The sequence below is a fragment of the Vespa velutina genome, chromosome 4 (genome assembly GCF_912470025.1).
Source record: "Vespa velutina chromosome 4, iVesVel2.1, whole genome shotgun sequence".
NCBI classification, from domain to species: domain Eukaryota; kingdom Metazoa; phylum Arthropoda; class Insecta; order Hymenoptera; family Vespidae; genus Vespa; species Vespa velutina.
The window spans coordinates 3,542,264-3,565,322 of record NC_062191.1 but is presented as its reverse complement, the minus strand read 5'-3'; the positions used below and the strand labels follow the sequence as shown (position 1 = coordinate 3,565,322).

The following is a 23,059-nucleotide window of genomic DNA, read 5'->3' as shown; positions in this document are numbered from 1 at the left end:
ATTTATATATATATAATATATAAATATCATATTTATTTATAATGAAGTAATATTAATTATAATAATGTAATATTTATATGGAAATAAACGATTAGTATACAATTTCAAAATATTAATATATATACACAGAGAAACACTACACATATATTTAAACGATAGTCACTAAGTATTTAAAGATAATCTATTAAATTAAATTGGAATGTTTCTTTGTTATTATTATAATATATGTACATATATATACCAACATATCTATAAATTGAATATATACTTAATATATATACTTATATATCTCTATATACTTAATATGCTGCTATGTCTCTTATTTTATTATCCATGCTTAGAATTGTTTTTTTTTTTTTTATATTGTATATAAAAATAATATTATAATGCATCAATTGTTACAATACTACTACACGAGAAATTATGTGTTTGATATCAATACTTATGAAAAAGAAATATATTAAACATCTAGCAATGAATACATTGGCAAATATAATGTAGGTATTATCATAAAAAGATTGGATAAGAAGATAACGTTTTTATTTACTATCTTTTTAAAGCACAGTTCACATTCGGCATTCATTATTACTATTTTATTTCATACACATGGCATAGGCTCGATTTCCACATATACAAAGTAGAATTTATAAAGGAACATAAACATATTCGCAATCCATATGCGACATTCGTAATCGTAAACAAAAACTAAAGAGTATTATATTTTTTGAATCAATGAAACGATGCTATTAATCTTAGATACAATTTTGTGCATATAGCATATAAATCACCTATTCGGATCTTCCCATTACATCATTTAATAAAATAATGAATATAAGAATTTATATTATATTGTATGAATTTAAATGTTTTTGTTTTTCTTATAATTTCATATAAAATAAATACAAAATATAATAACAAAGTGCCTAATGAAATTTGCATTAAATCGTTGCAATGAATATTTATTACAAATCTGTTAATATTGAATAATTTTTAAGCGAAATAATTAATAAAACAAAATATTATATTTTCAATATTAACTGTGACTTTTTAAATATGTATTTTTGAACATGTTTTCTATATTTCGTAAAAAACATTCATAAATAGAGAGGGCACTTTGCTTATGTATTTTTTTGCTGATATGAATTATAAAAAGAGCACAAAAAAATTAAAACAAATTTAAACAAATGAGCGAAAAGAAATGCAGCGCAATCTTTAAACAAAATAAATCATTAAATCATATACTAAGAATTTTAACGCATATTGTTTGTATGTCTCAATGAAATCTATTACAACCAAATCTAATCAATTGTCAATTTGTTTAATAACCAGATTTTTTTATCATTATAGATTTTAATCAATGAACCTAAAATATATGTATATATAAAAGAAAAAAAAAAATATATAATTTCTACGCTCAGTATCATCTGCAAAAGGTAATTCCATATGCGTCAATATTTCTCAAGTTAGAACATTGATTCTTTAAACCTTAAATCATTTTATATCCTTCTTCGTATAGAACGTAAGAAACCTGGCATTGAATCTCAAAAACTGTTGTAATTACTACCTCCTAATTGACTGCTGAATCCTCTATTTGGAGAATATCCTGGCCTAAAGTTATTACCCAAACCTAAAATCAGATTAGTACAATAAAATTTCGTATGTAATAAATTCAACCTTGCATATAAAACCTTCATAATTTTATATATTTATTTTATATAATTATTAATTTAAAAAACTATTTATATACCTCCACAAAAGTTTCCAATACCACCCAAAGACATTCCACTGGAACTACTGCTAGAGTTAAGGAATAACTCAATATATCTGTAAGACATGTGACTTTTATCCTGTAAGGATAAAGAAATATATAAATATTATATGAATATAAGAAATCGGATAATTAATTAATCTATAACAGTACATGAATCAAAATTTTTTAAGTCGGAATAATTCAAAATTCTTTTCTCAAGCTATTATATTATTCTTTTAGATAACTTTTAATAAACTTTTTTGATGTTTCATACATAATAAATTATATAATTAAAGATACATAATTAATAATAAAATGATACATAATTAAAAATTTGTTCACCTTGCACATTGCTCTAACTGCTTCTTCGTGGGTTTCAAATTCCACATCTGCTTCACCAGATGGACGTCCACCATTTTCCAAAAGAATTTTAACATTAATCGGTACAACAGGTCTGAAAAACTAAATTTACATATATTTCATTAGCAAAAGATTACTTTAATTATAACTTTTTGATTGATAATTTTTAATTGATAATAATATCAATGTATTTACATCTGCTATATCATCCTCCGTCGCTTTGAATGGTAAACCTCTCATATGTATACTATGAACTCCAGTATTGCTACCCCAATTATCACCACTTCCTCTAAAATTTCCTCCTTTCATATCCATTCCACCACGCATACCCATTCCACTTCCACGCGAACTGAAATTATTTCCACTTCCCCAAGGACCACTATCAAAATCTGCAATATATTGTATGTTAAAGTAAAAAAATAATTATAGCTCTCTTAATATTTACTTAAAACTGATGGGTACCTCTATTTCTAGATCCTCTACCATTATTACTGAAACGATTCATGCCCCCAAAACGATCACCACGATCATAAGGTGTAGGTCTCTGATTAAATCCACCCATTGGGCCGCCACGCATTTTTGGTCCTATACTAGCACGTACTTCAGATAAACTACTCCGGAAGATTTCAATGTACCTGTCAATAATTAAATGTATTAATGAGTATGTTTTATGCATTAAATTGATGGACTATTATTTCTTGATAATAATGTAGTTAAACATTGAAAAGTATATAACTTCAAAAAAGAGACAATTAATATTTGCAAACTATTTGTTCAAATTCATACCTTCAATAAGTCAAAAACTGTAGTGCTTTTGTATAAGGAGAAAAAATTAAAAAAAGAAAACCTCATATTTCGAGAACTTTGTTGTAATGAAACAACTAAGCATACTACACCTCCACATTTATTTTAAATTTCTGTTGACACCCTCCCACGATGACATTGCTTTGTGATGAATTTATGCCAACCCTAGCCCTTGTGATGCTAGGTCTTCAGGCAAACAACACTTGCAATCGCACTTCTTACAAAGTGAATTTTCTTATGATGAGTTTATTATAAATGAATTATTCAATTAAATTTTTTCTTATTCTATTTCTTTATATAATTAAAATAGAAATAAAGACAAGAAGTAATTCAGAAATACTTATGGGTTATTTAAGAATTTTAGAAATATATAATCTTGTACTTTGTAAGAAAAGTACAATTGTTTGTATCAGACAGAAGTACCAAATTGATCTTTACTACCTCTGTAGTGCCTACCCATCCTGGGGCCCTACCCACCTCCCATGGGATTTGATGATGATGTCACGGGATACTTCCCGCCCGGCACCCACCCACAGGTTTCAGTTGGGCCAACAGTACTTTTGCTTACGTATGTTTAGCCTTATTTTGATTTTACCCTCCAAGAGGCAGTTTCTTTACACAATGGTTACTTTCTGCATTACCAGGATATGTACCATAATATTGAGCGAATAGAAATAAACTGTGTCATATATTAAAATAATTTCTACAAGTTGTGAATTTAAAGAAACTGCTTCTGTATTTAAAAACTGATTCCCGCTATTAACTAACAAAATGTATATACCTACATATACTACGATCATATAAAAATGATATTGAAAAATCATAAATATACCCAAACCCAGCTAGCGTCAGTGCCCCACCTGTGTCCTATCTTTTCCTTGTGTTTCTGCAGAGCGCGCTCCGCAACATCTTTGTTAACAAATTGAACGTAAGCCTCCCCAGTACTGCGGCCCGTGTAGTCTGTCGGTAGTGAAATCCCGTTCGGCAATATCTCCAACCCTGACCCACACATAATCAAACATCGATATTGTAGCGTATCACCCAATTATTAGTTAAAGTATCGAGTCAATGTACTTATCAAACCCTTATAAAGCCAAATTTACTTAGCCTTTGCAGATATTTATTAAATTGTCTTACTCCAATTTCATATTCTTTCTAGCAAAGATGAAGTAGAAGCAAAACTTTTATATTTTAACTCAGCAGTTCAATGCTATGTTATGGAATCAATATACGTCATAATTAAAAAAAAAAATTCACGATATGATGTAAATAAAATGGATAGTAATGATATGTAGAAACACAGAGACACTGCTTGGGATGGATAAGAATTTGAATGTATTAATTTATTGGTTGGTAAATTATACTCATTAATATTGAACTAACATATACTCATTAATATTGAACTAACAAAAATCTCTGCAAATATAATGAAAATATTTTTAAATATGATCTTAATAAATTATGCTGAAAATCTATTTATTACTTAATTATTATTTATGCTGCAATAAAATAAATTTTATTAATAATGTTATTCATTTATAATTACAATGTATTATGTAGTATTGATAAAAAATAATATAGTATAAAAATTTTCATATATTTAATACAAAATTTAATCAGAAATAAAAATTTTTTATATTTTTATTATGATAATGTTTCTTTTATCATTTATCTCACTGCATATTGTTAACACATGCACACACACATATATTTTTGGTACTGCTACATATTATTGACAATTACAATAAAAATATTATATAGTGGAACCATCAAAAGCATTTAGTCCCTGTGATTCAGAATTATAATAATATTATGATTTATGTTCAGCAATATGTGCCCTAACAGAAATGAGACTATTTAAAGTTAAAGAAAGAAATATGTGCTAGACAATTTTTTGAACTCAAAGCATATAGTACTTAGTAAAAACTGTCAATCATGAACAAGAAAAACAAAGTATATTAATATATAGATAGGATATGATAAATACCTGAGAAAAATTGTGCTATTTCTTCTTTAGAACAACCAAATGGTAGTCCACGCAATCTGACACAGCCATCATCCATTGCATTTTCTAAATTTAAGCCACTTCGTTTGATTACCCATTCCATTTCACCTCTTTTTGCTTTAAAAACTATAAAAGTAATATAAAATATAAGTTAAAGTCAAAGAATAATTTTTTTATTATAAATATAATAAAGTACACAGTACGTGCGTATATATAATAGTACAGTATATATACTAAATAATAGAAACTATATAAAAAAATAACTTCATAAATTATTATATACGGTATTACATATACCTTCAATATATCGATGTCCCATATGATCTCTATCTCTTTTACAAGCTTTTTCAATGTCTTCTGGAGTGTCCATTTCTACATAAGCTTCTCCGCTAGGTCTTCCCTCCCGTGACATAGTCATATGTACTCCATCTTTTCCATTAGTGATGGAACAATCACCAAAAAATTTCATAATCTCATCAACAGTTGTAGACCATGGAAGTCCACGCATTTTAACAACGTATCCCTCGTCGTCGTGATCTCCACCACCATTTGACATGTTTTATACTTAAAATTATAATAAAAATATATTGGATATAATCAGTGTGTGTTCCTAATTTGCTAAGAATTAGATTATTTCTAGACATTTATTTGTTATACTTGTTGTTTATATATATTATTCTAACCAATTATTCTAACACTTTATTAGATAACTACATAGAACAGACATAAATCTAATCTTACACTATAATTTAGAAAATCGTGTTTCTAAAAGTATTATCTTGATATTATTAATTTTTGATATGTAAAATTTTGATATGTAAAATAAAGATTTCATGACAAAAATGAACTATACAGCAATAATCTTATGAGACGCCCCAAGTTGCGATATGTTCTACGGTAATCTAGTATTAAATAAATAAGAAAATTGTAAATCTTACTTTATTTCTGTTTATGAGAAGCCAAAACTTTCTGATTAAAAGTAATAAAGTATAATAACGAAAATTCAAGGACAATTTCGGCAGATGTTTTATACTACTACCACAAATTTCACAACGACGACATCAACTGACAAAATGGCGCTCTCCTAAATGGCTTCCCTAAAACTTCGTTCCCATGCAAACCGCTTACATATATATATATATATATGCATACACATATTTCTTTCATGAAAACATCATGCAAGTTTAAGTTGCATTTAAATTTTAAATTTTCTTTGTATTATTATTGCAATTGGATTTCCCTTCCAAAAATAAATAATAATTACTAATAATTTACTTAAATTAAAGGCGGCAAAAATAACACTTATATGAATTGATTATGTCAAGTTATACTACGATCGATTACTACGTTAGTGTCAACATAACTAAAAGTATCGTACAGTATCTACAATATCTACAATATTCTTTGAATTGAAATATAAGGTAGTAGTGCGTCTTATAAATTTAGTTATAGAAGCTTAAAATAAAAAGAACCATCATTTCTCTCTGTCTTACTCAGGGTTGTATATAGAATCATAAGGACCCTGGGTAAATAATTCTTTTTTATTAATTTCCAGATAAACTTTATAACTTAAATAAATAATATAATTTTTTCTTTTTTATTATTATTTAAAAATTAAGAATTGTTTGTAGATAAGTAACCATATAAATTTCACCGATTGTCATAAGATACTTATTTTATATCATACGACATTGATCCGTTATCATAGAAATGAATCGGATATCATGTTTTCAAAGAAAAGACACAGTATGAATAAATATTTTTTTAATAATTTTACATGAAATTTTACATTATAATTTTATAGCATTTTTATTTGTTCGATTTTTTCTATATCAAGAAATTATTAATAAGATATTTGTATGAAGAAATAAATAATTACATGAGCATTTTACATTTCGTTATTCTATAATATATAAAATAACAAAGATAAAATAATAATGAATATATAAATACAAATAGTATAGTAGAATCTAAGTTGTTATTATCGTACACAAAATTAATAAAAATGAAAAAATTAAAATTATACTTTATAAATATACTTTCTTCTTATTAATATTTTTATCTTTAAAATTTATATATCATATAACTATATATTTATATTTTAATAACACAGTTCATATTTATATATATATTTGTCCTTTTTTTATTAGTGCCATTTCTCTCTTTGAATTTTATTAACTACTTGAATTTGTAAATAACAAAAAAAAAACATTCTCGTTTTTATGAAAAACTCTAGGATGAGAAATTTCATCAATAGATTTTTTCATTGAACGAATAAAAATCGAATAATTCGAAAAATTAAAATAATTTTATTTTGTTAGATTCTAATTTGTCATTTATTTTTTTTAGGTTTCAAATAAAGATCTCGAATGAGCATTGATGTCATCGAAGGAATTTGTTTTTTATTGTGATTTTCTAAATTTTCATCATTGTGCGAAATGAATTCAATGGCCACTTTTCGTGCAGTTATAGTTAATATACTAAGGAGATCTTTAGTGTTCGCATGTTGTTCTAAAGTATCACAAAGATATTGGATGTAACATGAACCATATCTTTCGTTTCTAAAGGAATAAGAACCTATAGGGAGAGATAGAACAAAAAAAAAATATATATATATATATCTCATAATAATATATGTATAATATATTATAACATAAAGAATTTCATTAAAATTTAAGATATATATAGAATAATTTACTCGATTACCTTCTATCGTACTGTGTGCGATTAAAAAATCAGCATGTGTAGGAATTTTATAGGATGTAGACGAATCTGTAACACTAATATCTGCATTACAACGTAATTCAAATGGCTCTTGCGTATTATTACCTCTACATGCCTGAAAAAAGTATCATATGTAAGAACAAAAAAGAACAAAGAGCAATACCGGATACTTCAATCTTAAATAGTGAAATTAAAATGATTTGTAACCTGAAAAAAGAACAGCTTTGGTTTACCCGCAAGTGATGTACATAAGTCAGCGCTAAAAGGTTTCCAAATATATGAAGTATTGTACGCAACATCTTTCGAATATAATAAATCATTTGAGGTACCATGGGTCAATACAAAAATACAAATGCAATCATTTTTAGAATGATCTTCATTACTTACTAAAAAAAAAGAAGACAAAAGACTTTTTTATTTATCATAGATTATATGAGCAGTGATATATATATATATATATATATATATATATATATATATGTATCTATATATATGTATATATATATATATGTATATATATATATATATATATATATATTTATAAGGAAAAATCTCACATGTCACAATTTCAAAAAATTTAATTTTATGGATTAATTAATACTGTATGTATTAGATCTATATCAGAAAAAATATCCATGCAAACAAATTTCAGGATAAATATTTTGAAAGGGAAAACATGCGACATGCGGCGTATTTTTTTACAATTACAAATATTAAAATGAAGAAGAATATACGTACACGCAAATATCATATCTTTTACTTCCATGTAAGTTAAATCGTCATATTTCAAAACTTCAAAACCAAGCTTCGTAAAAACATCTTTTATTCTCATTGCATCAACATTTGTACCTATTCGTTCATCTAAATTTATTTCGAAGGTAGCATGATTAAAAATCACACATTTTCCACGATTATCATAATTCATATTATATAAAAAATCATGTGCGCGAACTATAGGAGCAGTGCGGGATATATTCGGAGATCTTAAATAATAAGATTTAATAATGAGATTATATTCAATTAATTTAAAATTTTTATATGTTAATATTAAGTATTCATATAAAAGGATTTTAGAAAAAAAAATAAAAAATTAAGATAATTACTTATAGTAATTATTGCTGGTTCTAAATTCAATAGCATCGACTACGTCATTTGATCTTGAAGTTGAAATAAAATCCGGACTTTTATTATCATTTTTATGTACAAATTGTAAATCTCCATCAATTCTTACCTATAAAAAGGTGATGAAAAAATCGATTTTTATTAGCAAAATATATCCATTATGTAATAATATATAAATGACTGCATAATTCCAGAAGCTTTATTATAAAATATGCAAAAAAAAATAAATATATATATACATATATATTATGTATGTATATATGTATATATGTATGTAGTGTCAAAATACCTGAGTAATAGTTAACTTTCTATATTTAAAATACATTTCCTTAATAATTAGACTTCACACTACTAAATAAATATATAATAAATAATAATACGATGTATGTAACCTTATTAAATATTTTTTCTTTTTGTTTTGTCGAATAAATTAATTTGGCAAATGAGTGATTCATATATATATATATATATACGCGTGAGATTATCAGAAGAAATTATAGATAAGATATAATGCGGGATATGCTACCAAATAAATTACTATAGAAGGAATTGCACTATGTCTGTTTATAATTTGATGTATTTATTATCTAGACAAAGTTTAAACATTTAAAAGCTTCCATTTATATAGTTCAATAAAAATTTATGAAAAATCAAGAGCAAAAATTGCGCAAAAATTTTAATCCATGAATATTACTCGATCAACACAATAGACGTATAATAATATTTATTTCACCATAAATATTAATTTCTTACAATTAACACGGACAGTCAATACATATTAATAGTTTTTACTGAAATCTCGAAATAGTTAATATTACTTATTTAGACTACAAATTATTTACCTCAGTATCGATGCTGTCGACTTTTGATATGTTTTCAACATTTGAGAAGAAACGAGATATTTTATTAGAAGTATTTTTTCCAATTAAATATTTCATCACGTAATTTGTTAGCAAAACAATACAAAACACAATATTAATCATGACGTTTAAATCAAGTAATGTGCCACAAAGAATATTGAAGAATAGTCCACTATCCCTTATCACACTTCCATTTTATCACTTTCGTTATCTTCGATTTAAACCTTGCAATTATCATTTTTCGATAAGTCATCATTGTGTCATAAAATGATTTTTCTCATTACTCTTTTATCGACGTTTTATACTTTCTTTTATAAAAACTAAAATTGTTCAATTAAATAAATAATACATTGTATAGTAAAAATAATTATTATATAGAAATATTTGCCACTTTTGCAATTTTAGAATTATATACTTTGTATATATATATGAAATAGTAATGAAAGAGCAAAATACGATTAAATATAAAAATATTACATGTATTAGAGACAATTTGGTTTTAATATATTCTTGCATATTATTCTTATGAATTTATTATATGAATTTATTTCATCGCCACTGCTTGCTATAACACCTCTTAATTTCTCTAACTACATCAAGTCTTATAGATTTTGAATCAGAATAATTAGAATATTAGAATAGATGATGATGATGATGATGGTTTACAACATATGAGTCGTGTTATAACTCGTTTATAGAATTATTACTGAATAATAATCATACAAAAAGAATCAAAATTATACTGAAATAAAAATCTACATGCTTGAGTATTATCAGGTGCATTCCTGAATGCATACCTGTCCCTATTCTGAATTATTTTCGTCTACACTCCTGAGTGTAGGACAGCCTTTTCATTCGTTTTATTTATACATCAAGTCTTATGCACTTTTATTCCAAAAAATAATTTCATTAATTATGCATAAATATTTAATAAAAAATCATCGTATCATTCATATCATATCATTCACTATTTCTGCTTCATATTTCTTATGAATTTTTCATATATATATATATATATATATATGTTTATATAAAATAAAAATATAATTTTTTATATATCTACGAACTCTTTCATTTGATAATTTAAATAATTTGGAATAAAAATATATATTCTTGACATAATTTATGCACTCCTGAGTGCAAGGCTGTTATTTTTGTATCATATCGCTCGCTTAGTAAGATTTATACATTTTTAATCAGAATGATTCAAATTTTCTTTTCATTTATATCTACTCTATTTAAATATAAATATATCATTGTATTAGGAAGAGTATGAAATATTCTTGATTTATTATTAGATAAATTTCGTTTCTTCGCAATAATATTATAAGACTAGAAAATTTAAATAATTATTTATCATATTCTTTAATTTATTATATTATATACAAGTGTATTTTCCTTGATATACTTTTGATTTTTCTGAATGCGAAATATATATCCTTACTATAATATGTTCATCTGCATTTTTGAATACAGGTATGTACTTACTGTGAACCTATCATATGTACTCCTGAGTGCAGGCAAGCCATTTCGATCGTTTCATTTATATACCAAGACTTACGCATTTTTATTCCAAAAAATAATCATATTTCATTCCCATATGTATAAACATTTATTAATAATCTTTATATCGTTCATTATATCTCCTTAGCATTTCGTAAGAAATTTTCATATATGTATATATATAATAAAAATAATCTCTCCCTTTCTCTCTCTCTCTCTCTCTCTCTCTCTCTCTCTCTCTTTCTCTCTCCTTCATATATACTTAGTAGTTCTCTCATTTCATATTTATTTGTTGATAATTTTAAAATAAAAATGTATATCCTTGACATATATCAATATGCACTCCTGAGTGCTAGCTGCCATTTATGTTATTTCATTCATCTAACAAGACTTATATATTTCTTATCAAAATGATTCAAAATTTGTTTCGTTCATTTGCACCATTTAAATATCAGTCAATTACTATATATAAAATAATTTGAACTTTTCTCTATTTATAGTCTAACGAGTTTAATGTATTAAAAAACAAATATATCATCAGAGACCGAAAATATTTATGTTTTATAAATTATCCTCATTGCTTACCTTATTAGCAAGGACTCAAAAAAAAGGAGGAAGAGGGGGAGGGAGTTGTTGATGATAATAATTATAATAGTTACCACGTCGTGATAAAATTAGAGTTGCAAAAAACCTTATACAACTCTATTACATTGCACACCGCATAAGGGTCTTTGAGCGACCCACGGTAGAGCTGTGTTGACATGTAGGTATGAAATATGCATATATCTCGTATATACACATTATGCGGTTATGAAATTGGATAATGAGAGAATATTTATTGAAAAATTTTATTTATTGAAATATTTAATTTATATAAAAAACAACCTCGGACGATTCCTTTCATCAAATAGCTGTTCTAATGAAAGAACGGGATTGCGATCCACCACTTGACTGAAAGAATCTATCCGTCGCGAAAGAGGTTTGTCTTCTTGTTCATTTTTTGGTATATCGATATATCGAAATATCGAAGTAAATCGCGATTAAATAGACTAAGTACGAAGCAATGCATGTAACGTAGACCACGTTATATGCTTTATTTGGACGAAATCGGGTAAATGAATGCCCGATTTCATTACTAATATCGAGAGCAAAGACGAAGAGAGAAAAAAAGTGCTAATTAATAGCACTGTTAATTAAACGACTTTGAAACAAGAAGACTCTAGCCTGACATCTATATAATAATAATAAAAAATTCACAAGAAAAGAGCTAACTACACATATAGGGAACCACTCGTGAATAAAATCGAAAATCTTAATCAAGGTCACTTTTGCTCGTTTTGGACAATGGGACATCAACAAATACAACCAGTAACCCGTACCGATATGGACCTTTCATCCTCGGCATGATGGGCACCAGAGGAACTTTAAATTTTTCACTTACTACTTAAGAAGTTCTGCGATGGCTCTAAAACACTCGTCCCCCTCGACGTAGGTCGAATGATGTCGTGAAGTTGGTTGAAATTATTGTTGAATCGATGAAACGTTGTATCATTGATTAATCTGTAATTAAAAAAAATCGCAAAAGAAATTTAATTATATGTTCCATTACAAAGGAATATGTTCAATGAATGAAAATGATTAAAAAAATATGATTTAATCAATGAACGAGAAATAATGATTAGAATAAAGAAATATACTTACATGTGATTGTATCGAGACGAAGCTTTATATTCGTTGATAAAGATTTTTGTTTTCATAATTGCCAAAGACTGGAAATTCGTAGACATTATTAGAACGGGAAATTTTAAGCTATTATCTATATCTTAATACTATCTTTCTTTCTCTCTCTCTCTCTCTCTCTCTCTCTCTCTCTCTCTCTCTCTCTCTCTCTCTCTCTCTCTCTCTCTTTCTCTCACACACACACACACACACTCTATTAAAAGCCATATTTATTTAAAGACATAAACTTACGTATGCGTGCAAGACAATTAAGTTTCAAACATTATTTCTATCGTACTACATAGTTTTCATAGTTTGTATGCTACTCGGAAAATTGAAAAATATTATATCGATATAGAGTAAACAATTAATTGTATGCGATTATATATGCGTGCAGGATTTATCGATATTTTTATCTGTCCGTAAAAAAGATATCTATGTGTGTGTGTGTGTGTATATATATATATATGAAAATCATACATATGATGAAATACGATTTAACATGATTAATTAAAGAAGAAATATTAATTAGAGCACCATTAAAGGACAAGAAAAGTATCGATATCTCAAAAATAAAGCTGGAAAATCCAAGAAATAAATATGACATCATAGCTCCAAAGGAGAAACCAAAACGCCGATAATATTTTCGCAGATATTTTTTAAATAAGACGATGTCATGACTTGCGAATATATATGCGTGGAAATTGTATTTTGGGAAATCGTTTGATATATAAAATAAAGATATACTTTAAAAAAAAATATATTAATGACCTGTAATTAACGAGACGACGAAGGTTTGCTGTGACTAATACGACGAAATAATTCTAAATGGCGGAACCACCAATAGCAAGAAGCCTAAATGGATCCAGGCACATGCGCAGTACGCCACTTGTGCAATAGCCTCCCCACTCCCACGAAGCATGTAATTTTTCAATCTATTATACGAAAATATGGAAACATTAAAAATATGATATAAGAATTTAAAAATTACTTAAATGGATACTATGTTAGTCCAAACTAACAAAATTAATCATTAAAATTAGATAGCTATAGAAATATCATTCAAAAATACGAAAAAAAATTTAAATAACTTTTACTTTCTATAATTTTATAATTATTTAAACAATGAATAATGAATACGGAATACAATTCCGTATTAATATTACATTGCTCATAATACGTGTAAAATATAAAATAATTTTAACTTAATATTAAATACATTTTAATTTTTATCTCAAAGTTATTGGTTATACATAATATCGATAAAAGTGAACGATAGATTGACTTTAACGAATATCGAAATAGTTTTCTTTTGCCTTTTGAAGAGTAACCATCGAAATTCTCTCTTTCCATACAATTAAACTTAAATAAATTATACTTTTGATATTTTTAGAATTATTTAAACAATTTCGATGTTAATCTATCTCATTTTCAACCAGCTACCATTTTTTATTTCGACCTAAATCGTGAAAGAGTGTTTTTGAGCCATTGCAGAACTACTTATATAGTAAATGAATTTTTAAATCCCTCCGATCATTTAATCATGTCGTGGATAAAAGATCCAAATCGGCACGAGTGATTGGTTGTAATTAATCAGTATAAGAGCATTGAGTGACCACGAGAAAATTTCTTAGAAAATTTAATCATAGATACGATATGGATCTTCATATGCAAGAACTTCCACAAAATGAGATTTGAGTCGATATTATTTGCAATATATAGAATTTTAGACTTAGATTAGATTAGATCATATGCAAATATATATTATACCGTAAGTACTATCGAGCATAATATATAATCGCATGTCTTCATGCGTTTCCAAAATGTTTTTTTTTCTTTTTTCATATCATTTTAAAAATTAAAGTACTCTCATTTTACATTATTAATCGTATTACAAAAAATAAAGATAAAATTAGACTTAAAAAAATTCTAAAATAATATCCTAGAAATTGCTTACTATTATAAGAGGGTAAACCAATACAAGCTAATACGTCGATATAGTAGATGCATAATAGGAACATAGTTCTTCGGTTGCACTTGTAGTTCATATTTTGTCCGTAATTGTCACTGAAGTCACACAGATTTCAAGTGAAAGGTGATGAACATCCTTAATTAGTGCGTAATTGTCATTTTAATATTTAAATCTCACAATTCTTTAATACTCACAATTATTTGCTTAAAACAATAAAATATTGGATGCTATTAATTTGCAGGTAATATAAATAATAACAATATAATGCAAGATTTTTCTTTATAATAGTTTTTATATTGAATGTTAGTTATCAAATTGTTATGAATCTCTTGATAGTAAGTTATTTATACAATTTTGTTTGTTTTACTATATAAAAGTAATATTTATTAAAATCTAAATATAATATGTGTATATGTTATTTTAATAACGATACCTCTTTGGTTTTTACAGTTAGAAAAAGTAATGTGTTAATAGCAAATGCATAAAACAAAATATGGCTTCTATCATGAAACAAGCAACTAATATTTGTTTAAATCCGAATGCATCACTTGGAATTGATCAAGCATGTTTTAGTATTATAAATAAATATAAACATAATCTTACATTCTATTCTACCTTTTCTGAATGTAGATTGGTATGTATTTACAATAAAGCAAATATTATAATTTAAATATTTATATATATGAAAATAATATTTACGTTATTTATTCTACGTAGTGTCGTGGGATACCAACAACCAATTTATCTGCAGAAAGTAATACAACATTATTAGTGTCTACAAAATATCCACTTCATATGTATTATATGAGTAATCATTATGAGTGGTGTCAGTAAGTAAAAAATATATACACATATGTGTACATAAATATAGTCAGATGTTTTCATTAAATTCTTCACTAAGTATATAATTATATTTATAAATTTCCATGTAGCACAACATATGCATTTAAAGAACATGGAAGTTATGGGTGGAATCTCTCTGCTGAAAATATATGTTCAAATGTTTATATAATTAATGAACCATCTGATGCTTATTTTCGTAAGCTATATATCTTTACTTTGTTATAAAAAAATGTTTCTAATACATTATTTCTATACTATAATTAAAATTATAGTATATAATTTGATTACGATTTTATTTTCTAGCATTACTAGCAGCATTAATGATATTAATTATATCAATAATTGTAATGCAAATAGGAAAAGTAATTGTGAGAGCTATAAAATATTATTTTTGGCAAAGTACAACGTTCATTCATGATGTAAGTACATAAAATTCAGATAATCATAATAAGATATCTAAATAGTTATTAAATTTATTATTTTTCTAATAACATTGTATTATTTTTTAAATGATAATCTTATATTATTTTTTCAAATGTGTTATTATAAAGGATTTAACAAGATTACAAGAATCTGAAAGTCCAATTCCAGCAGCAATGAATATAACTCGGTTAAGTACAAGGATCCAATCAATTGATACGTTTCGAGGGTAATTCTGTTTCTAAAGTAAAATAAATTTTATATATAATATTTTTGTATCTTTATAATAAAATATTCATCTTCTGTTCTAGTATTGCTATACTATTAATGATATTTGTTAATAATGGAGGAGGAAAGTATGTATTTTTCAATCATAGTGCTTGGTTTGGTCTTACTGTTGCTGACTTAGTACTTCCTTGGTAAATTATTATTAATTAATTTTTTTTATATGATTAAATCAGATATATTATAAGATTATATTGCAGGTTTGCATGGATAATGGGTTTGACAATAGCAATATCAAAAAGAGCAGAGCTTCGCAATACATCTTCACGATCAAAAATAATTTTACGTAATTTTACCAGATCACTGATATTAATATTTTTTGGTTTAATGATTAATAGTCAAAAAAGTGAATATTTACAAGATCTCCGTTTTCCTGGTGTTCTACAACTTTTAGCAATTTCCTATTTTGTCTGCGCTGTGATAGAGACAATATTTATGAAATCGCATATACAGGTTCGTTTCTTTTATTTATTTAAATAAACTTTTTATTTAAAAAGACTTTAAAAAGAGTGAGAAAATAATATCGTTAAATTGATTGTTGCAGTTTGAACGATTCTTTATTTTAGGAGATATTCTACAGAATTGGATTCAGTGGTTAATCATTTTAACTATTGTTGCTGCTCACACTTTAATAACTTTTCTCTTGCCAGTCCCAAATTGTCCAAAAGGGTATTTAGGACCAGGGGGATATGATACTTTCAAAAAGTACATAAATTGTACTGGTGGTGCAGCTGGTTATATAGACAGATATGTCTTTGGTAATCACATGTACTCTCAGACAAAAAATCCTGTGTATGGAGTTATATTACAGCATGATCCTGAAGGCATGTTATTATTAGTTTTAAACATACATTTTTTTCAATATATATATTAAATTATATATATTATTATATATATTAAACATGTTTAATGTAATATTTTCTAGGAATTATGAATACTATATCAGCCATATTTATCGTCTATTTGGGAATCCATGCAGGCAAAATTTTACTATATTATTATCAATGTAGTTCAAAGATCTTAAGATGGTTGCTGTGGTCATTGATTATGGTAAATTATTTTTCTATGTTATATAATAAATATATACATACATGGATAAAAATGTATGCAAAATTCTATTTAACTTATTTGATATATTAACAAAAAAAAGTGTATAAGTAAAAAAGATAAATATTATGTGATTATATTAATTTAGGGTATTATTGCTGGAGTGTTATGCGACTTTAGTAAAGAAGATGGTATAATACCACTTAGCAAAAAAATGATGACAATTTCGTTTGTATTGACAACATGCAGCTTTGCTTTTCTTTTATTTGCTATATTGTATTACTTAATTGACTATAAGCAATTTTGGACTGGAGCACCATTCATATATGCAGGTTTGTAAATAATACAAAATATATTTATAATTGTAACCATTAGTATTCTTTTAATTTAAATGCATTTCCGAGTATATGTATATAAAATTTTGTTGTACAGGAGCTAATTCAATATTTCTTTATATTGGACATTCTGTTACAATGGGATTATTTCCTTGGTCATGGAAAGAAAATTATCCAACACATTCTACTCAACTTGTTATAAATCTGTGGACAACAACATTGTGGTTATTTATTTCATATATACTTTATAAAAAGGATATTGTAATTACAGTCTAAATTTCTGAAAGGAACGTAATATAGGTATTAAGATAATTATTTACTTACATTAACTTTTTATGTATTCGAAAAAAATTAATTCTTTTAATATTCATTGGATTATTGCTATTTTCCAATTAATAATAAACAATTAAACTGTGTTATTATTGAATAAAGCAATGTAAGTGTTATTATAATAAGATACAGAGAGAATACTAATTACACAACATGGAGAAGAGATAATGAATATTTGTTACAGTTTAATAAATAATAATACTTGGTTTTATTATAGTTACATGCTATTTTTACAAATAAATATCATTAATTTTATACGATCCTTGATTATTGATTCAAAAAGTATTTCCTTTTAGATTCAAAATTTAAGACTTATGTACATATTCGAACTTCTTACTATAAATATTAAAATATTAATGCATTGTTCAAAATAAATTTTGACATATATATAGAATAAAAGAGTTTAAAGATTTCGATTCTTTGGTTCTTTATAAGGAAGTTCCAATATTTTAAAAATATCTTCTTCACATGTGATTTTTTCAGCTTCTCCTGGAACACCTAAAATAAAGATTGTCATTAAAATTTTGTTATTGCATACAATATAAAAAATTTTATTTGTAAGTACCTTCTGTTGTAAGTCGTTTTAATGTATATTCATTTAATGTATATTTCTTCTCTAACGCATGAGCCCTAATATTTTTATTAAAAAGATCGCTGCCCGTATAATGAAGTATAGCGCAATAATATTGATCATATAGTACCAATCTTATATCCAGTCGTCTGAATAACTTACTTTTATCATTTGGTATACGACACACACCCTATGAATAAAATTTTAAAGTAAGAATTCATTACTAAACTTATCAAAATGAAAGAGTGTGTACCATAAATTTTGTTGGTCCAAGAGAAATTGTATCTGTAATTAACTGTTTTTTTTCAAGATATTCAACGATATTTTTAAGTATATCATTCTTCTTTTTCAATTCTTTTTCCTCAGAAATATAATTTGGATGAGTTATCAATACATCAATATCTCCACTTGCTTCTTTACCACGTCTATAACTTCCACATATAGTAATAATATATTCTTTATTCAATTCATAAATATATTTCTTTAATATTTGTTCGATTTCAGTTATTTCTGTTCTAGGTATTTTTTTCTCAAAATCATCAAAATACCTGGAAAAGAAAATGTAATTAATATTTTTCATAATAATGATAAATATCGATATAATAAATGACAATTGTAAAGTTTATCATTAATACTTTAAACCAAGTTTTTGATGGTGGTTTAATTTGTCTTGATGTTTTCTTAAATCGTTTAAAGTTTTAATACCATCATCCACTAATTCTTTTGCTTTTGCAGGTCCAATACCAGAAACACGAGTTAAGAGACTGATTGCAACGTTATTATCATTCTTATTAATCTACAATAAAATGATGATTAACATCAATATTAATGATATAATTGATATATATTGCAATTTATTTACTTCTTCCAATTTGCGTAGTTTTCCAGTTTTAAGAAATTCATCTATCTTTTTAGCAATTTTTTCTCCAATTCCTGGCAACTTTCTAGCTTCTTCTCCGCTCTTGACTCTGTCGGTTAAAGTACTTAAACTACCGACTGCTTTACGATAAGCATTATATTTGTAAATATTCTTACTAACATTTTTTTCATAATTTGCAAGTTCTATAAATAAATTATATGATATATATACATATTTAGATTTTTGTGTAGCTTATATATATTTGCAATGAAAATATCTGGTATATTAAATATATATATATACACACACAAACACACATATACATATATATATATATATATTTTACATAAATGCACGAATTAATATTTACCCATTAGAAAATCACATAAATCTTGGTTAGGGTTTCCTGCATTATCAGGTGCTTTTCTTTTCCCCATTTTATTTATAGAAATTTTACGTTATTGAAGCACATTAATTACTTGTAAAATGTATTACTATTAATAGTTTATAACTAATTAATTTTGACAAAATAATATACGAATTCAATAGCCGGCTTCATTATTACGTCAAATGTTTTCATTCATATGCACATATATATATATGCGCATTCATTATGCGCAGACGCATATAATCTAATGTAATCTGTATATATATATACGTATATATTAAATTTCTATGATCAGAAAATTAATAATAAAAGAATGCGTGCAATAAATATAAGAAATAAAAATTAAAAATTTTTTAAATGTTAATAAAAAAATATAATAAATGAAACAATATGTTTATCTTATAATTGAAAAAAAATGATTACACAGCTAACATTGAAAGTTAACATACATATTTATTTAACACTTTCTAATTATAAATTATAAATAATGAGAAAGAGCGAGAGAAATAATCGTATACGTATACATAGCATAGACATAGAATTATTATAATTTCATTAAAACGCAAAAATAAACAGATTTGTAATTGTTTAAATAATAACTTTGCTATAAATAAAACAAATCACAACTAAGATTTCTTAGGTAATTTCTTAAAATTTATATCCTTATATATATATATGTATATATATGTGTGTCCAATTTATGATTATTGAATTTTTATTGAATATTTAAATATAATTTTATATACAGTAACACTTCTTAAATTGTTTATATAAGAAAAATATTAATCGATATAATTTTCTTGGCATTGTGTAAGCTTTGTACTAGTGTTACACAAGTACATAATAACGAACGTGCATAACACTGATACAGGCACGTATGTATATTTATATTATATAATAAAGGAACTTTGAGAAACCCTTGATAGATACATTAAATAAAATTAAAATTTTCATCGTTGATTATTAGAATAAAGCGAAATATTAATATTTTTGATTTCGATGAAATTTTGTTTAAAATATTCAATGGATAATAGAACAATCACATTACTTGGACGGATTACTGTCACTAAATAAGTACTAATCAGATTCTTAACATCAACATCTTTTACGATTTACTGTACTGTGAAATGGTGGGTATACGATTGTATGTTGTATAAGTTTTAGAGCAATAACTGCACATACAAGAACACAATAGTAACAAAACCATTAATATTATAATAAAAATATAAGTCTTCAGCTGCAGAAACCTATTTGGTAACCATAGAATTGTAAATTCTACAATTTTTTCTTGAGTATCTATAATAAGAATAAAGTATATATATATATATACACTAGAAATAGTTCATTATGTAATAAAAGTTAAAATACTATTATTATTTTTGTTTTTATACCAATATATGCAATTCCATAACCCATATTTTGAGCGCCCATTCTATAAGAGCATGTTGGTATTTGAACTTCATGGATATCACCTACATCCATTCTTAACTGATACAAAGGTGTTTCATGAGGTGGGAGAATCCAAACTTCGCTTAATTGATCCGTGGCTGTATCCAAACTAATATGTAATGCTTTATGTTCATGCGCAGTAAAAATAATTTGCGGCGATAATTCTTTGATAATCTACAAGAAAATAAATTAATAAAAAACATTATCATGTATCGTTCTTACTTATAAACATATTTATAGACATACATTTTGTACAAAACTTCCTGGCATAAATAACAATGGCATATGACTCAGTACAACATTGGTTGTATTTCTTTCTGTATAATCATTAAGAAATGCATCTTTAGGAGCTTCTGGCATAAAATGAGTCAATCTATTTATCTGCACAAAAAAATATATATATACATATATATTAAAACATAAAATGAATCTTATAAAAATTAAAAGATTTAAAATCTGTTATCTAGATATATTACCTTAAAAAATGTAACACGTTTATAAACTAATACGTCAGGCTGACTGTATGCATAATGAAATCTGTTATGAATATTTGTGGAGACTTTATCTTCCTCTCCCCCAATATCATTGTCACCAGGTAAATAGATTTTCTAATTGATATTAAATAAATTAAACAAAATATTAATCATACTGACATGAAATAGATCATTTAAAAATCATTTTTTAAAACTATATACCATGATATTGTCAGGAGTTTGAAATATAGAATCCAACCTCTTTTTATATTGATTAAATTTTTCTACATTAGCAATATGTCCTTCATCCATGAGATCTCCAAGAAATACTATCACATGTGGTTGAGAGTACCTTAAAGCTCTTGAAAAGGTTTTCTCTAAGTACCTGTAAATAATACACTGTGGAACAAAACTGAGATCAATTTTTACATTCCATTAAATGTTTTACAAAAGAAAATATATCTTCTGTAGTTTTTCATAATATATATTTAAGTTAAGAAGTTAAACAAATTTATAATAAATGATTCATTTTTATATTATACTTACCTATCGCTATCCCATCTCGCTAACCACGAACCCATATAATTCTCATTTTTCTCTCCTAATATTTGTGGATCTGCCACAAGAAGTACTTTAACACAGTCTTTACAGTCTCTTAAAGCCCACTTAAATTTTTGTATTTCATACACAAAATATTCATTATAAATTATAGTGGCTAATATAATAATACCAATGCAAATCATTTTATGTTTTAACCTAATTAATAAACTTTCATTATTTCATTATGACATGTTGGTCAACTTATATAATAAACAAGAAATTTATAAGTAATATTAAAGTTCCTTACAATCAAAAATATAAAGTTCAATATTTAATCTCCTTTATCAAATGTATTAGAAGCAATAAAAATGCAACTCGTATAATTACCTATTTCGCCTGAACATTTTTGAAAATGACACTATTCAATATTTTAATACTGATATTATAAATTAACCAATTTCCAATATTGTCATATCGTTGTAAATTCGAATAATTGTTTAAGTGTATTTAATATTTTTAAGAATTATCATTACAGAGTAATACAAACTACATCGTCATACATAAGTACAATCTCTCACGACCTCTTTTACGATAGAATTAACAGGGATTACGAATTAAAGTATGAAAGAATTGCTTATAACTTATAGTTTGCATTTTTAATTTCAGATGGCGCAATATTAGAGTTTCATATTTTTCACTA

General features: G+C 25.6%; 5 protein-coding genes across 9 annotated transcripts; 1 reads left to right on the top strand and 4 right to left on the bottom strand.

Annotated features, from left to right (window-relative positions):
- Positions 1-518: 518 nt before the first annotated feature.
- Positions 519-6,004, bottom strand: LOC124948649 (heterogeneous nuclear ribonucleoprotein H2-like). Its single transcript, XM_047492534.1, has 9 exons — positions 5,858-6,004; positions 5,217-5,483; positions 4,902-5,045; positions 3,775-3,913; positions 2,573-2,745; positions 2,306-2,499; positions 2,093-2,212; positions 1,748-1,847; positions 519-1,627 (listed from the first exon to the last, which is right to left on the bottom strand). Exons 2-9 carry the CDS (start codon positions 5,473-5,475, stop codon positions 1,542-1,544), a joined length of 1,215 nt encoding a protein of 404 aa, XP_047348490.1. The 5' UTR covers positions 5,476-5,483; positions 5,858-6,004; the 3' UTR covers positions 519-1,541.
- Positions 6,005-7,037: 1,033 nt separating this feature from the next.
- Positions 7,038-9,972, bottom strand: LOC124948289 (caspase-1-like). The gene is made up of 6 exons (XM_047491697.1): positions 9,608-9,972; positions 8,747-8,874; positions 8,382-8,626; positions 7,851-8,029; positions 7,626-7,758; positions 7,038-7,496 (listed from the first exon to the last, which is right to left on the bottom strand). Exons 1-6 carry the CDS (start codon positions 9,746-9,748, stop codon positions 7,252-7,254), a joined length of 1,071 nt encoding a protein of 356 aa, XP_047347653.1. The 5' UTR covers positions 9,749-9,972; the 3' UTR covers positions 7,038-7,251.
- A 4,932-nt stretch (positions 9,973-14,904) lies between these two features.
- Positions 14,905-18,295, top strand: LOC124948245 (heparan-alpha-glucosaminide N-acetyltransferase-like). 3 transcript variants are annotated; one of them, XM_047491584.1, is made up of 12 exons: positions 14,905-15,060; positions 15,270-15,453; positions 15,537-15,649; positions 15,752-15,858; positions 15,966-16,081; positions 16,214-16,311; positions 16,394-16,501; positions 16,568-16,820; positions 16,912-17,191; positions 17,293-17,417; positions 17,563-17,746; positions 17,847-18,295. In XM_047491584.1, exons 2-12 carry the CDS (start codon positions 15,313-15,315, stop codon positions 18,023-18,025), a joined length of 1,704 nt encoding a protein of 567 aa, XP_047347540.1. In that variant the 5' UTR covers positions 14,905-15,060; positions 15,270-15,312; the 3' UTR covers positions 18,026-18,295. The 3 variants fall into 3 exon arrangements, with proteins under 3 accessions (XP_047347540.1, XP_047347543.1, XP_047347541.1); XM_047491585.1 differs by lacking the exon at positions 14,905-15,060 and adding an exon at positions 15,138-15,154; XM_047491587.1 differs by lacking the exon at positions 15,270-15,453 and having other exon boundaries at positions 14,944-14,962.
- On the bottom strand, positions 18,269-20,117 carry LOC124948250 (DNA polymerase beta-like). Its single transcript, XM_047491594.1, has 6 exons — positions 19,880-20,117; positions 19,513-19,712; positions 19,286-19,446; positions 18,904-19,198; positions 18,645-18,840; positions 18,269-18,577 (listed from the first exon to the last, which is right to left on the bottom strand). Exons 1-6 carry the CDS (start codon positions 19,944-19,946, stop codon positions 18,483-18,485), a joined length of 1,014 nt encoding a protein of 337 aa, XP_047347550.1. The 5' UTR covers positions 19,947-20,117; the 3' UTR covers positions 18,269-18,482.
- A 265-nt stretch (positions 20,118-20,382) lies between these two features.
- Positions 20,383-22,978, bottom strand: LOC124948247. Of its 3 annotated transcripts, none has more exons than XM_047491589.1 (7): positions 22,747-22,978; positions 22,366-22,587; positions 22,042-22,204; positions 21,823-21,954; positions 21,593-21,727; positions 21,289-21,520; positions 20,383-21,193 (listed from the first exon to the last, which is right to left on the bottom strand). In XM_047491589.1, exons 1-7 carry the CDS (start codon positions 22,761-22,763, stop codon positions 21,003-21,005), a joined length of 1,092 nt encoding a protein of 363 aa, XP_047347545.1. In that variant the 5' UTR covers positions 22,764-22,978; the 3' UTR covers positions 20,383-21,002. The 3 variants fall into 3 exon arrangements, with proteins under 3 accessions (XP_047347545.1, XP_047347547.1, XP_047347546.1); XM_047491591.1 differs by having other exon boundaries at positions 22,366-22,575; positions 22,667-22,977; XM_047491590.1 differs by having other exon boundaries at positions 22,366-22,575; positions 22,747-22,977.
- Between the last annotated feature and the right edge of the window lie 81 nt (positions 22,979-23,059).

Bases quoted from the DNA above. Each gene is read 5' to 3' on its own strand.
- LOC124948289 (XM_047491697.1), bottom strand. From the start codon at position 9,748: ATGATTAATATTGTGTTTTGTATTGTTTTGCTAACAAATTACGTGATG. The intron at 7,759-7,850 runs GTTACAAATCAT...TACTTTTTTCAG, and splicing joins CAAAGCTGTTCTTTTTTCAG to GCATGTAGAGGTAATAATAC. The intron at 7,497-7,625 runs GTAATCGAGTAA...CTCTCCCTATAG, and splicing joins CGCACACAGTACGATAGAAG to GTTCTTATTCCTTTAGAAAC.
- LOC124948247 (XM_047491589.1), bottom strand. The intron at 21,955-22,041 runs GTATATAGTTTT...AATATCAATTAG, and splicing joins AAACTCCTGACAATATCATG to AAAATCTATTTACCTGGTGA. The intron at 21,194-21,288 runs GTATAAAAACAA...TTCTTATTATAG, and splicing joins TTATGGAATTGCATATATTG to ATACTCAAGAAAAAATTGTA.
- LOC124948649 (XM_047492534.1), bottom strand. From the start codon at position 5,475: ATGTCAAATGGTGGTGGAGATCACGACGACGAGGGATACGTTGTTAAA. The intron at 3,914-4,901 runs GTATTTATCATA...TGTGTGGGTCAG, and splicing joins AATAGCACAATTTTTCTCAG to GGTTGGAGATATTGCCGAAC. The intron at 1,628-1,747 runs GTATATAAATAG...ATCTGATTTTAG, and splicing joins TATTGGAAACTTTTGTGGAG to GTTTGGGTAATAACTTTAGG.
- LOC124948245 (XM_047491584.1), top strand. From the start codon at position 15,313: ATGGCTTCTATCATGAAACAAGCAACTAATATTTGTTTAAATCCGAAT. The intron at 15,859-15,965 runs GTAAGCTATATA...TTTATTTTCTAG, and splicing joins ACCATCTGATGCTTATTTTC to CATTACTAGCAGCATTAATG. The intron at 17,192-17,292 runs GCATGTTATTAT...AATATTTTCTAG, and splicing joins ATTACAGCATGATCCTGAAG to GAATTATGAATACTATATCA.
- LOC124948250 (XM_047491594.1), bottom strand. From the start codon at position 19,946: ATGGGGAAAAGAAAAGCACCTGATAATGCAGGAAACCCTAACCAAGAT. The intron at 19,713-19,879 runs GTAAATATTAAT...ATTTATTTATAG, and splicing joins TTTATGTGATTTTCTAATGG to AACTTGCAAATTATGAAAAA. The intron at 18,841-18,903 runs GTACACACTCTT...TTTTATTCATAG, and splicing joins TTGGACCAACAAAATTTATG to GGTGTGTGTCGTATACCAAA.